Source organism: Ailuropoda melanoleuca, chromosome 1 (assembly GCF_002007445.2).
Source record: "Ailuropoda melanoleuca isolate Jingjing chromosome 1, ASM200744v2, whole genome shotgun sequence".
NCBI classification, from domain to species: Eukaryota; Metazoa; Chordata; class Mammalia; order Carnivora; family Ursidae; genus Ailuropoda; species Ailuropoda melanoleuca.
This window is the reverse complement of record NC_048218.1, coordinates 2450259-2462309: the sequence shown is the minus strand read 5'-3', so window position 1 is coordinate 2462309 and position 12051 is coordinate 2450259. Positions and strand designations below refer to the sequence as shown.

The window sequence follows — 12051 nt, the reverse complement described above, 5'->3', positions numbered from 1 at the left end:
CAAGAGTGCCTCGAAAAGCCAGCTGCAGCTGCACCCGCACCTTACAGGAGAGGGACCGGGGCAGAGGGCCGAGGAGCAGCTCCCAGATGCCGCAGGCGGAGGCCACAGCCTGGGCCTTGACACCAGGCTTGTTGTCCACTTTGCCCAGAATTGTGAGGACCCCTAGGTGTGGCTGCCAGCACCCTGAAGACTCGGCCTGCCTCAATCCAGTGTCCGGCCCCTGAGCCCCCATCCCCACTCTGGGAGTGCAGAGGTCCGCCTCTCCCGGGAGCCCACAGCCTGCGGGGGGGGAGCAGCGGATGGCGGCCCCTAGGAAAGCAAGCCCTCCCTGGGGACTCCGCCTTGCCCATGTCCCACGGGCAGGTCCTGTCCTGCAGCCTGCACCCACCCCTGCGGCCGTTCCCCGTGGCCTCTGGAACCACTGCCACCTCCTTAGTGGGGTGTTCTTCACTCTGGTGAAGGCTCCCCGAAACAGAAACGCTGGCCTCCGTGTTGTTGCGTCCACTTTTCTTTCTTCCCAGTCTGCCCACGTCCTGAGTGTCTTAACTCATGTGTTAGTGTCGGGCAGCCTGTGTACCGGCTCGGTGGCTCGCGGCTCCCGCAGCGGGCACAGGTCAGGGCTCTGTGTCCCTGTCGTGTGTCCTGATTCCGAGAACCGGGCTCCACTTAGCCCTGGGGCAGAGCCCGGCCGCCTGTCGCTGCCAAGCAGAGCTGGGAACATGGCCACGTCACCAGGAGCAAAGAAAGCTTTTTCTCCCTCTTCTTTTTTAATATCGAGAGCAAGGGTAAGACGGGAAGGAACCTGTTGTGTCTCTCCGCAGTGAGATGGCGGAAAAGCCTCCCCAAAGCTATGGTACAGGGCGGAGGGGCTTGCTGTGTACGTACAGTGGCCTTGGGGAACACCCCGCAAACACTGTTTGACTCCCTGTTCTTTACCTTTTATGCCTTTGTGTTCCACTCAAATCCTTTACTTCCTATACTCCGTGTAGAATGATAATTATTCCACCATAAAGCTTCCTGTCACATCGTGAACTTTCTGGCGGGATCAGGACGTTTTCCTCTGTCTCCTGTGGCTGTGAAGCCCCAAGCACTGGGAGAGGAGGTGTCTTGAGCGCTCTGCACCCGGCAGCAGGAACCGGGCGTCCTGAGAACCTCTGCAGAGTGCGGGGCTCCCCTAGAAAGTGTCAGCTTCCACGGGAGACCGTCCAGCCCTCTAGCTCCCAGCAAGGTGTGCGTGTCCGTGCTGCCGCTGAGTCCCTGTGATCCCGGCCTCGGCCCCCCGTGCACATCGAGGCCCTGGCTTGTCTGTGCTTAGAATTTCCCATCCAGAAGTCCGCCGTGGTCATTAGCAGTGGTTTTTTTATACATGTCGGGTCCAAATTAGAATTAATCTTTGTTTCTACTTTCCATAGTTTGGTAACATGCAAAGTAATAATTATATATTTTAAGGTGAGAGATGTATTGGTCCTAAATTGTCTGCTTATGACCAGAGTACAGATTTCAATAGTTTTTCAAAGCTGCTGTAGACCTTAAAGATGAAATACGGAATATCCTTTTTTTAAAACTGTTTTCGAATCCTTGCCGATGCTGCTAAGGCAGCCGTGTCAGTCTGCATTAGTTTTGTAATATATGTCCGCGATGGAAAAATGGTGCTTTGTCGTCCTATTCTTCAACTTGCTGCAACCAGTTTGGTTTTTTTTAAAGATTTTACTTATTTATTTGACAGACATAGAGACAGCCAGCGAGAGAGGGAACACAAGCAGGGGGAGTGGGAGAGGAAGAAGCAGGCTCATAGCGGAGGAGCCTGATGTGGGGCTCGATCCCATAACGCCGGGATCACGCCCTGAGCCGAAGGCAGACGCTTAACCGCTGTGCCACCCAGGCGCCCCTGCAACCAGTTTATAAACATCTGACTTTATGGTGGACTGAGCGTGGTCTGGTGAGCAAGTGGAGGGTGACCGTCCCGTCCTCCTGGAAGCCAGAGCGCGCTTCCTGCACCGTGGTGCCTGAGTCCCGGCGCAGACGCACAATTCCCTCCCACCTCCATCATCCAGGAAGAGTACTGCTGTGTGCTGGAGGGGAGGGCAGGTGAATCCTGGCCTCTGCAGGGGAGGCCAGGGGGAGCGGGACCAGGCAGGCGGGCCCTGGCAGCACTGGGTATCCTGAGGCCTCTCCCGACTCTGCCATTGCCTCCTTGCTTGACTTCATGTTCACTCCCAGGTGAAAAGTACGGTAAAGGAGGTGACAGCATTCTGGCTGCCAGCCCGGCGCCTTGAGCACGCCCTCTTCTTATCCCCCCTGACCCCTTTGATGGGACCACCTGCCTGGGGCTTCGGGTCCATATCTGCCTGAATCGGAGGCCCCCCGTGAGCACTCTGTATTCCCACACCAGAGGAGCCGGGATCCCTGTCTCCTTCTCTGCCCCCCACCCGGTCACTCGGGCATCCCTCAAGCAGTCTCCCTGTGGGACGCGGTGTCAACAGGAGTCCCCCATCCCAGCACCTGCCTGGGCCAGAAATCACGGAAGGAAGTTTGAGTGTTCAGAGGGGATCATGCAGATCAGGGTGCTGCAAGTGTGGTCCTCACTGTCTGAGTCTGGGTGGGAGCCACGTGGCCCCAGACTGCTCTGCCGAGGGGCACGGCTGCCGAGCCCGCCTGTGTTCACTGCACGCCACCTCCTGCTGCCAGGCTGCAGGGCCCTCCCTTCTCCTTCACTCGTGCAGCTCTTTGCACCAAACTTCCCTACGAGCCGGGTCCTGTGGGTTCACAGCAGGAGTACATTAGCTGTAGGTGCTGGGTGGGCGCTCAGAAGGACCCCGTCCCTGGGCGTGCAGCTCCGGGAGGCCAGGTCTACTGCCCCAAGCCAGGAAGCCTCGTGCTTGGGCCTGGTTGGTCTGGAGGGTGGCACTCCCCCAGGACACCTCCCACTTCATTTCTGCCGAGGGGGCTGGTCCGGCTGGACCCCTGAAACGCAGTAGCAGTGGTCAAGTACCCGCACACATGTGGCCACGGAGCTGGTGTGCGCATGTGTGTGTCTGTGCTGTGGTCGCTTTGCGGGGGGGCAGCTGGGCAGTCGGAGGGTATGTGCGGGTGAGAAGCATCCTGAACCCCTGCGTGCTTTTATAGAGAGCCCTCTCTGGTTGCAGAATCCAGCCCTGCACTTGCAGCCTCTGCCGGCAGGGGGCGGGTCCGGACCCCACCTCGGAGCTTGCACACCTCACCACCCCTCTAGGGGGCGCTTCAGTAGCGCACGAGTCTCCAGGGACTGCAGCCGGGTCTTGGGGTCAGCGCCCTGGGGCCATGTTGACCTCAGTGCTGCCCCGGGCTGGCCGAGTTCCTAACATGCCACGCTGCTAGTGCGCGTGTCGCCCTGTGGACTCCGCGGGTTCTCTGCAAAACCGTTTGTTTCCCTGCATGATGATGCGGGTTGATGGCATCAGCTTCTCCCAAGCCGCGTGCCCGCCTGTCCTAAGAGGCTGTGCTCACAGACGGCACAATGGGTTCCTTTGCTTAAGGCAGAATCTGATGAGTGATTTTAGTTCTGACTTAGAGAATATTTTCACACTTTCACGGAAGGTTCTTCCCAGAATTTTTTTTGTAAATTCTGGCAGGGTAAACAGGCGTTGTAAAAGCCCTCCCACTGTTGGAGCCCAGCAGAGCCCTGCGCTCCGGGCAGGAGACATTGTGTCCACCCCTGAGCCCCGGCTGCCAGGGAGCTTTGGGTGGGATGAACAAGGTCAGCTGCAGCCTCCCCTCCGCCCCGGCCCCACACTAGTCTGGTGAGAAAGGCCTTCCTGAGGCTGTGGGCCACTCAGCTGGCCTGGGCGTCACTCACTGTGGCCGAAGGTGGCCTGTGAAGCCGGAGAGCAAGTGTCCTCGCCTTCGCCCGGCAGAATTGAGCTGAGGAACGGAGAGGGGAGCCTGCCACCTGAAACCTCTGGGCCACCTGCTCTGCAGAGCCGGGCAGTCTGGGGAGGGAGCTGGGGCATCCCCCCCACCACGCTGTTCTGAGCTGCGGAACAGGGTCCCTGGCTTCAAAGTCACCATATTTACTTTCTCACGTGGGACCCAGCTCCTGGCACAAGGAGGGGCAGTGCCGGGGGACAGAGAAGGAGAGTGATGGGCCTGGCCGCAGCCTTCAGCATATCCCAGACAACAGAGGGGAAGCAAAACGCGCAGCAAGAATTTATAGCCTTAGTGCACCCACAAAATATCGGGGACCGTTGTCTTGAGGGGCAGCGTACATGTTACACTCTCGGGAACGGGACGGGAGTCGCTCATGTACAGCATCGAGCCCCCAGGACGAGGAGTGTGTGGACGGTGTTGTGAATGCCTTGGACCGTGCAGCCGCGTGCTCTCTAATGTAGGATTCTAGTTGGGACTGTGGCCAACGATTGCAAAACTGGACGGACAGGAGGACCCAGGCGCTGACTCAGCCTGACCGGGGCTGGCCTGCGCCTTCCTGGAAATTAACTCGGATGGTGGTGGCTGCTGCGTGGGAGAGTGGGGAGGGTCTCTGAGGTCCGGGGGATGGTTTGGGCAGCCCCGGGGTCTCCAGCCCCACCTTCCAAGCGTGTGTGGTTGTCTACGCAGTCCATTTCTGTGCGCTATTGACTCGCGATTATCCACAAATAAATCTCTTTCTGGTGAATGTGTTGCAGTGCGGTGATTTCCTGTCCTGTCGGGAACTCCCCGTGTATTATCCCCTGGCACCCGAAGCCCCCCAGGCCACCGGACGCCCAGCAGTGTTCATTGCTGAGAGCCATGGGAGTGAGGCCCTGAACGTGCCCCCCCTTAAAGGAATGAGCCTGCTCGACCCAACCCAACCCGACCCACCAGCCGAGGCCCAGGTCCCCTCTCTCTCATCTGCTCTGTGTCCAGGAGGGTGGGGCTCCCTTTCCCCAGCCCCTCCAGGCCAGAGTCTGAGAACTGGCTTCAGCCACTGATCCGTGTCACTGCTCCTTCCGGGCTCCAGTGCTTGGGTTTCGGTTCCCCCACCCCCGGGTGGTGACAGCGCTGGTCATACTGGCCGGGCAGGTAGCGCGCTCCCACTGTGATTCACCCACACTTGTGGATCTGGGGGGGCAGGCAGTCTCCAGGAGCACCAGGCTCCTCGCCCACCGGAATACGTGGGAATCGCTTTGTGTGAAACGCCGCGGGCTCCGCCGTGCCCCTGCGCGGGCCCACGAGGCCCTCCTGGAGGACAGCTGCGGGCGGCTCCCGTAACGCACTTCCACAGGTGCAGTGGCTTAAAGCGACGCAGATGCGCGCGCAGGGTGGAGGGCAGACGTGTCGAGACAGGTGCGCAGGGCTGCTTCCTCCCGGAGGCTCTGGGGAGAATGTCCTCTCTGCCTTTTCCGGCTTCTGGGGGGGCCTGTCCTCCTGGCTTGTGGCCCCCACATCACAGCTGGCAGTCCAGCCTCTCTAATCTGACTCTGACCCCTGCCTCCTCTTCTAGGGACCCTAGGAGGACAGTGGGCCCCCAGAGAGTCCAGGATCACTGCTCCAACTCGAGACCCTTAGCTCAATCACGTCTGAAACGTCCCCTTGCCAAGTAAGTCAACGTCCAGGTTCAGGGCCATTCTTGGGGGGACCTCGTTCAGCCCTGTGTGTCTCATGGAAGAGACGGAGGTGAGGTACCCGGGTCCTCACACAGTCACCTGTCTCCCTGAGGCTCTGCATGGAAGATCCAGCAGAAGACCACGCGTGGCTGTCGAACCTCAACCGTGGAGGGGGGCGGGGAGACCAGGCTCCAGTCCAGGCCTCACCCTGGAGACCACACCCCCTAGGGCTTTCCCGGACCGGGTTCCTGGAAAAGAGCCTAGGCCCTGCCCCTGAGCTACGGTATGGAGGGGCTGCCATCCCAGGCTGGCCGGTGAGGACAGAAAAAGGGACGAGGCAAGGAGAGGGGAGAAGATGCATGGCGGGGTGTGACCTAGCTGGTCAGGCAGCCTGCTGGGCTTCCAGGGCTCCCATCTCTCCCATCTTCTCCCCTGGGTCAAAGTCCACCCCGCAGGGGGACACGCCCCTGGGCTTTGGAGGCTTGCTGCCTAGCCTCGCGGCAGGTGTGGGTCCCACTGAATTGGCCATTGGTGCCAAAGCTGCCACAGCGGAGGCCAGGGCAGGTTGGGATGGACAGGCTGGGGAGGCCCAGGGCCTGCAGAGGTGCGCTGGGTGCCGTACGGTGACAGGAAGCCTGAATCAAAGGAGGGTTCCCCCTCCTCCATCGTCTGGTCACTTGCCAACCGCCGGCCTGCCAGCCACTGCCAGCTCCGTGCTTGTGGGCACATGCAGTGGGAGCGCCGGCTGGAAGGGCGTGTGCCTGTGTAGTCCCAAGAGGTCACCAGTCCCCATGCGGGGCCTACACCTGTTTGCAGTCCCAGCCCGCTAGGGGTTCCAGGCCTCCAGACGTTTGCCAGTGGAGCAGGACAGAGACGGCCTCAGCACGGTTTCACTCTGCTCTTCTCTCATGAAGGCTGTTACATGGAGAGCGCCTAGGCGGCTCCGTCAGTGAGCAACTGCCTGCGGCAGGCCGTGATCCCAGGGTCCTGGGCTCCAGCCCCGCACGGGGTCCCCCCCAGCGGGGAGTCTGCATCTCCTCCTTCTGTGGCCTCACTCTCTCTCTCTCAAATAAATAAATCTTTTCTAAAAAGTGTTACATGGACATTTTAATAACTGTGAATGTGTTCAGGTCTTTATTTTACAACAAGATTTTTCATCCTTTTCTCCCCACTTTTAAGAGTTCTTTATACATTAGCAGTATTAATCCTTAATAAGTTACAAATATGTTCTCCAAGTTTGTAATTTGACTTGTAGATTAAAAGCCTGTGTCCAGATCCAGACTAGAGAGGAATTCACACGTTCCTCTAGAATTCTCATTTTTTTCTAGCCTTGTCTGCTGGAGCCATGTACCTGCCTGTGCAAGGACAGAAAACGCATTAATGCCATTTCCAAGCGGCTCCGTGAGTCCCCCAAGCACCCCACCTGGTGGTGACAGGGTACCCACGCCGACAACTGTGTCCGGGCACGAGTGACACCAGTCCCTTCCTCCTCTCTCTCTCAGCTGACGTGCATCTGATCTCATCTGAGTCAGCCGACCGTGCCTTCCACAGGGACCATGTTCCGGGAGCAGTTGGAGCCCGGGTGAGAGGGGTGTGCTCCTCTGAGCTGGTGAGGAATCCAGGGCCCCCCTGGAAGGGCAGAACCAGGGCATGGCACAGTGAGCTGACTCGTCTGGCCTGAAGGGATGCAGGGTCAGGCTTTGGGAAAAGTGACAGTCCCCGGGCAGCCAGGAAAGGTGCCCACCTGCTGGCCCAGGGGGACTTTTTCCTGCCTGGGGAGCTTGAGCGCTGGGGTGATGCTCGGTGGTGGGCCAGGTCCCTTTCCCAGTCTTCTCGGTCCTGGAGAAGCAGATGGCACTCCCGGGGTGAATGGAGCAGGGCTTAGTAAGGGGCCGTTCCAGGCATACGAGGGGCCACGGTTGGGCAGACGTCACCGGCCTGGCACGAAGGCCTACCTGGAACTGGGGAAAAGTCCTGTTGTAGGGAGACACGGACAGGAGCCCCACGGTGGTCCCTGCACTGAGGGCCGGAGTGGGGGGAGGTGTGCAGATGGAAGAGCTCCAGCCCAGCATGTCCCCCAAACCAGCCCCGGATTACTGTCCCTGTGCTGAGCTGCAAAATATGCTAAATCTTCATTTCAGGGCAAAGTTGCTTGATTGCCGAGACTAAGGGCCCGTTAGGAAAGCTTATTCTTCTAGTTCAAGGACAGACTAGGTCACCTAGGTCACACATGGCTCGTATCAGGCTATCCCTCAAAGCTTCGAAGCTGTTTGCTCACCGTGCAACCCTAACGCACTCGTCCCTCCCTGGAGATCCCACAGCCCGATCCTTCAGCCGCGACCCGGCACAAGGGGCCACAAGCCACAGACACAAAGAGGTTTGGGAACCCGAGACCAACTTGACCCACAGACACCTCACCAGTCCGTCCTCTCCCGAGAGCGGTAACGTCGTGCCATTTACAAAACACAGACACAGGGCCAACCAAGCGCAGGACTGACGTCACCGATGGCGGGGACCCTCTGTTGAGAAGCGGAGATGCTGTTGCCCATCTTTACGAGCACACGCAGCTCAGAGCAGGAGCTCAAGACACCCTCCAGGTGGCCGGTGCTCGGCGAGGCCGACCCGCTCTCGTGCGCGCCCACCTTTGTTACCAGAAATGGTATGGCCTCTGGCGCACGTATGTGTGTTTCCGCCAGAGCGTAAGGCGGTGTGTGCGTCCAAGTACACTAGAATGAGATTTACCCAAATCCTTTCATTTTATGGAGGAAACTAAGGCCTGGAGACAAGATGGAGTCCAGGCCTGAGTGTGGGGAGCCGTGGTTTGAACACAGGCTCCTGGAACCCTGGGTCCGACACCCACTCGCTGTGACCTTGGGCAATTCCCGCAGGGCTCAGCTCCGCAGGGGGCAGGGGCGTCGGGCTGGTTCCAGCCGGCGTGTGACCCAGGAGGGGCTCCCCTGGCACAGCGGCCGTGCGGCAGTAAAACGACCACATGAACGCGTCCCTCTCACCTTTAGACGCTCCTGCGTGTGATTATGGTTTCAGATCAAAGAAAACACCCAAACAAAGGAGTGAATTCGTAAAGATTTAAAAATATGTATTTAAAGAGACTATAAGCCCTCTCTGAAAGTAATTAAGATCAGTGACTGTGCTGACTTTGTCTCTCCCGCTGAAAGGCAGGAACAGAGACACAAGACAGGTATATGACATCCCCCCAAAGTGGCCCCGTGTAGAAATGACATTGGCTCTTGATCCCAGACGCGTTCACGGAGAACAGAACCACACGAACAGGCCCTCATCGGAGTGGGAACTAGAAATACGCCAGCTCATCGTGCCTGGCTTTGTTGGTCTGATAGCTGGACAAGGCCAAGGGCTTGTTTTCGTGCGGGAGACTTTGGAAAACTCGAAGGTGCACAAACTCATCGTCGTCAACTTGAACCTGGAGAGAAGGGTGGTGGGGTGGGGGGGGGGAAGGCAGGTGAGGGGCAGGCAGGACCTGTGACCTCCCCCCCCCCGCCCCTGCTGGGCCAGCCTGCATGACAAGAGGCCCTGGGTAGCGTAGGGGGATCCCTTCTGGTCATCAGCCTCCAGCTTCCCACCAGAGCCCAGGCCACCCTCCCGGCCCCCTGCCCCGCGTGGCTGACACTCACCTTGATGAAATAGTTCCTCCCTGCCACCACCTGGCTCCTGAACTCCACAGCCTTAAAGGTGGCGTACTTCTTATTTTCCCGCTCTTCCAGCTGGGCCTTCACCTTGGGGACGGAACAGAACAGAGAACCTTAGTGGCTTTTCCTTCCCGCAAGAGGAGCTCACACAGCTTATTTCCCACATGAAACACTGAATTCCTGCGCCACGCTTCGCAGACTTCCTGTAACCCGACTGTTCTCTACAGTGGGGGGGAGGGGTGCGTTAGACTCCCAGCTCTCCCTAGAGAGTGCAGAAACAATTCCTTCAATCCACCGGTTTCCATGGTCCTACTTCAGTAGATCACCCGCCCTTCCTGCTCTAGGACTATCATGGGATATTTTAATATTGTCACCATTACAGGACACCTGGGCGGCTCCAGCGGTAAAGTGTTTGCCTTCGCCTCGGGTCATGATCCCGGGGTCCTGGGATCTGCCCTGCATGGGCTCCCTGCTCAGCGGGGAGTCTGCTTCTCCCTCTGCTGGTCCACCTGCTTGTGTGCGCGCGTGTGCTCTCTCTCAAATAAAATCTTTAAAATATATATTTTTTCACTATTACAACACTGTATGCAAGTTTACAACCTGTTTTTATTTTTATTTTTTTATTTTTTTAAAAAGATTTTGTTTATTTATTCGACAGAGAGAGAGACAGCCAGCGAGAGAGGGAACACAAGCAGGGGGAGTGGGAGAGGAAGAAGCAGGCTCTTAGCGGAGGAGCCTGATGTGGGGCTCGATCCCATAATGCCGGGATCACGCCCTGAGCCGAAGGCAGACGCTTAACCGCTGTGCCACCCAGGTGCCCCTACAACCTGTTTTTAGTCTTCACACTTAACTGGTTCGTTTGAAAGGCTGTACGTAATTTTTTTTTTAAGATTTTATTTATTTGACAGAGACACAGCGAGAGAGGGAACACAAGAAGGGGGAGTGGGAGAGGAAGAAGCAGGCTTCCCACTGAGCAGGGAGCCCAACTTGGGGCTCGATCCCAGGACTCTGGGATCACACCCTGAGCCGAAGGCAGACGCTTAACGACTGAGCCACTCAGTCGCCCCGTAAGGCTGTACATAATTCTTTACTCTTAAAACTGAGAAGTAAAACGTTTTCAAAATTTTAAACTGGATTTTATAATACACGTAAATGCTCTTCCATCTTACAGATGCGCCCTGATTCCCTCATTGTTCCCTGTCTGCGGGCTTCGGCTGTTCCCGCGTGTCTCCCGTAACACGGTGCGGCATACGCCAGGCTGCGCAGTGAGAAGCACGTCACTGCATTTTTAGAGGATTTCTTTAAGATGGAGAGCCTCTGGGCACAAGCTGATCCTTGTCCTAAGTGTCAAAGAGTCATCATACTTCCAGCTTAATCCCGTTCTCCAAGGTCTTGGCCTTTTAGGAACTGAGCATCTTTACAGGATACAGACACAGCTTTGTCGTCTCCTTCTTCTTCTTAATTTAAAATCTCATCTAGTTTAAAAGTGCTCTAGCTGCCTCCTGGGCTGACAGCAGGCACTGCAGTGCGCGGACTTCGTGCTGGAGGGACTGACTCGTCCCGGAGGCTTGGAGGCTTAGAGGTTTCCGTTCCACTGGCTGCAGGAGGCAGGCCCGTTCCTGGGAGGCCAGGGACCCGCCGTCACTACACACAGGTGTCACCGTGCCAGGCCAAACACATGCTGCTTGTGGGGCCTTCAGGGAGGCGCCCTTGCTGGGGACAACTGACAGAAGGCTGACTCCGGGCAGCACAGGACTGGTCAGCCAGTAGGGAGAAGGCCAGCCACCGTCCTGCAGCTCCCCTGGTCTCTCCGCGACCCCGCCGGTTCTCAGGGCAGCGCCTGCCTGTCTCCTGGCGCCAGTGCCTCCCTCCGTCTGAACACTCACCTGGAGCGCCCTTCTTCATGCTAGCCGTGCTAGGTCTGCAGGCAACGGACTCTGCAGACAGTTTACAAAACTAGGGGGGGTCGGGGAGGGGAAACAAGACCCACACAACAGCCCAGGGGTGCGGGAAGCAATCACCACTCCCTTCGCCTGCTTCGGGACTGGAGGCAGGAAAGCCCTGGGCTGCTGGTAAGAACACCGGAAGCGGGTGGGACAACAGGTGCTGTGCAGCCTCGATGGTCAGGCCCGGCCTCTGCCTGCACATGGGCAGCTCACGACACCAGTGCCCACTGGGACAAAGATGGAGACCCCAAGTCAGGTAGCAGCCTTCAGGGGATCCGGCGGGGGCAGGGGGCCAGGGAAGGCCCCAGGACAGGACTGGGGGGCGCTCCTCGGGCGCTACAGAAGGTCTTCGAAGCGGGTCAGTCCCCGAGGGCTGTTCCTGTATGCAGCCCAGAGAGCTCCCCTAAGGAGTCAGTACAGACGGGCAGGAGGTGGCGACCTCACCCCTCTTCTCGTCAGCAGGTACGCTGGCCGCCTCCGTGTCCCCCAGCAGCAGCACACTGCTCCAGCTCACTTTCCAACGCTCAACACCAAAGGAAGGAACAAATGACCTTACACACGTGCGGACTGCGCGGACGGGAGGGATCTCTCAGTCCCCGCAAAGCAGGAACCGCGAGGAAGGGCTGCGCCCTAGAGCGCGCGCCTGCGGGGAGAGCCCGGAGCCGCCCAGGCGGGGCTCGCACGGGTCGCTGCGAATTCCTCATTTTCACAGGTCTCGTGGGGCTGAGTCACCGCCCTTCACGGCGGTCGGGTGGCGCGGTCCCCCGGGGTAGGCCGGGGCTGGCCGGGCGCCGCAGCAGGAGTCCCGGGCCTGCGCCCCGCTCTGGCCCCGAGCCTTCGCGGCCCCGACCCGCAGCCCGCCCGTCCCCGCGCGCCGCC

The 12051-nt window shown here is 58.7% G+C and overlaps 2 protein-coding genes across 2 annotated transcripts in view; one reads left to right on the top strand and one right to left on the bottom strand.

The window, feature by feature from the left end:
* Window positions 1–4802: 4802 nt before the first annotated feature.
* On the top strand, window positions 4803–6629 carry LOC109491253. Its single transcript, XM_019809950.2, has 2 exons — window positions 4803–5554; window positions 5674–6629. The coding sequence occupies exons 1-2, from the start codon at window positions 5340–5342 to the stop codon at window positions 6389–6391; spliced, it is 933 nt and encodes a 310-aa protein (XP_019665509.2). The 5' UTR covers window positions 4803–5339; the 3' UTR covers window positions 6392–6629.
* Window positions 6630–8633: 2004 nt separating this feature from the next.
* Window positions 8634–12051, bottom strand: part of CSTB (cystatin B) — a 14140-nt gene continuing 10722 nt past the window's right edge. The window contains exons 2-4 of the mRNA XM_034652961.1: window positions 11617–11672; window positions 9212–9313; window positions 8634–9000 (exon numbers count right to left, since the gene is read on the bottom strand). Of these exons, the coding sequence (XP_034508852.1) occupies window positions 8872–9000; window positions 9212–9313; window positions 11617–11672 (287 nt within the window). The 3' untranslated portion in view covers window positions 8634–8871. The remainder of the gene's footprint in view (window positions 9001–9211; window positions 9314–11616; window positions 11673–12051) is intronic.

Excerpts from the sequence above, each read along its gene's own strand:
- LOC109491253 (XM_019809950.2), top strand. The coding sequence starts at position 5,340 with ATGTCCTCTCTGCCTTTTCCGGCTTCTGGGGGGGCCTGTCCTCCTGGC. Across the intron at positions 5,555-5,673 it reads CTGAAACGTCCCCTTGCCAA|GCTCTGCATGGAAGATCCAG; the intron begins GTAAGTCAACGT and ends TGTCTCCCTGAG.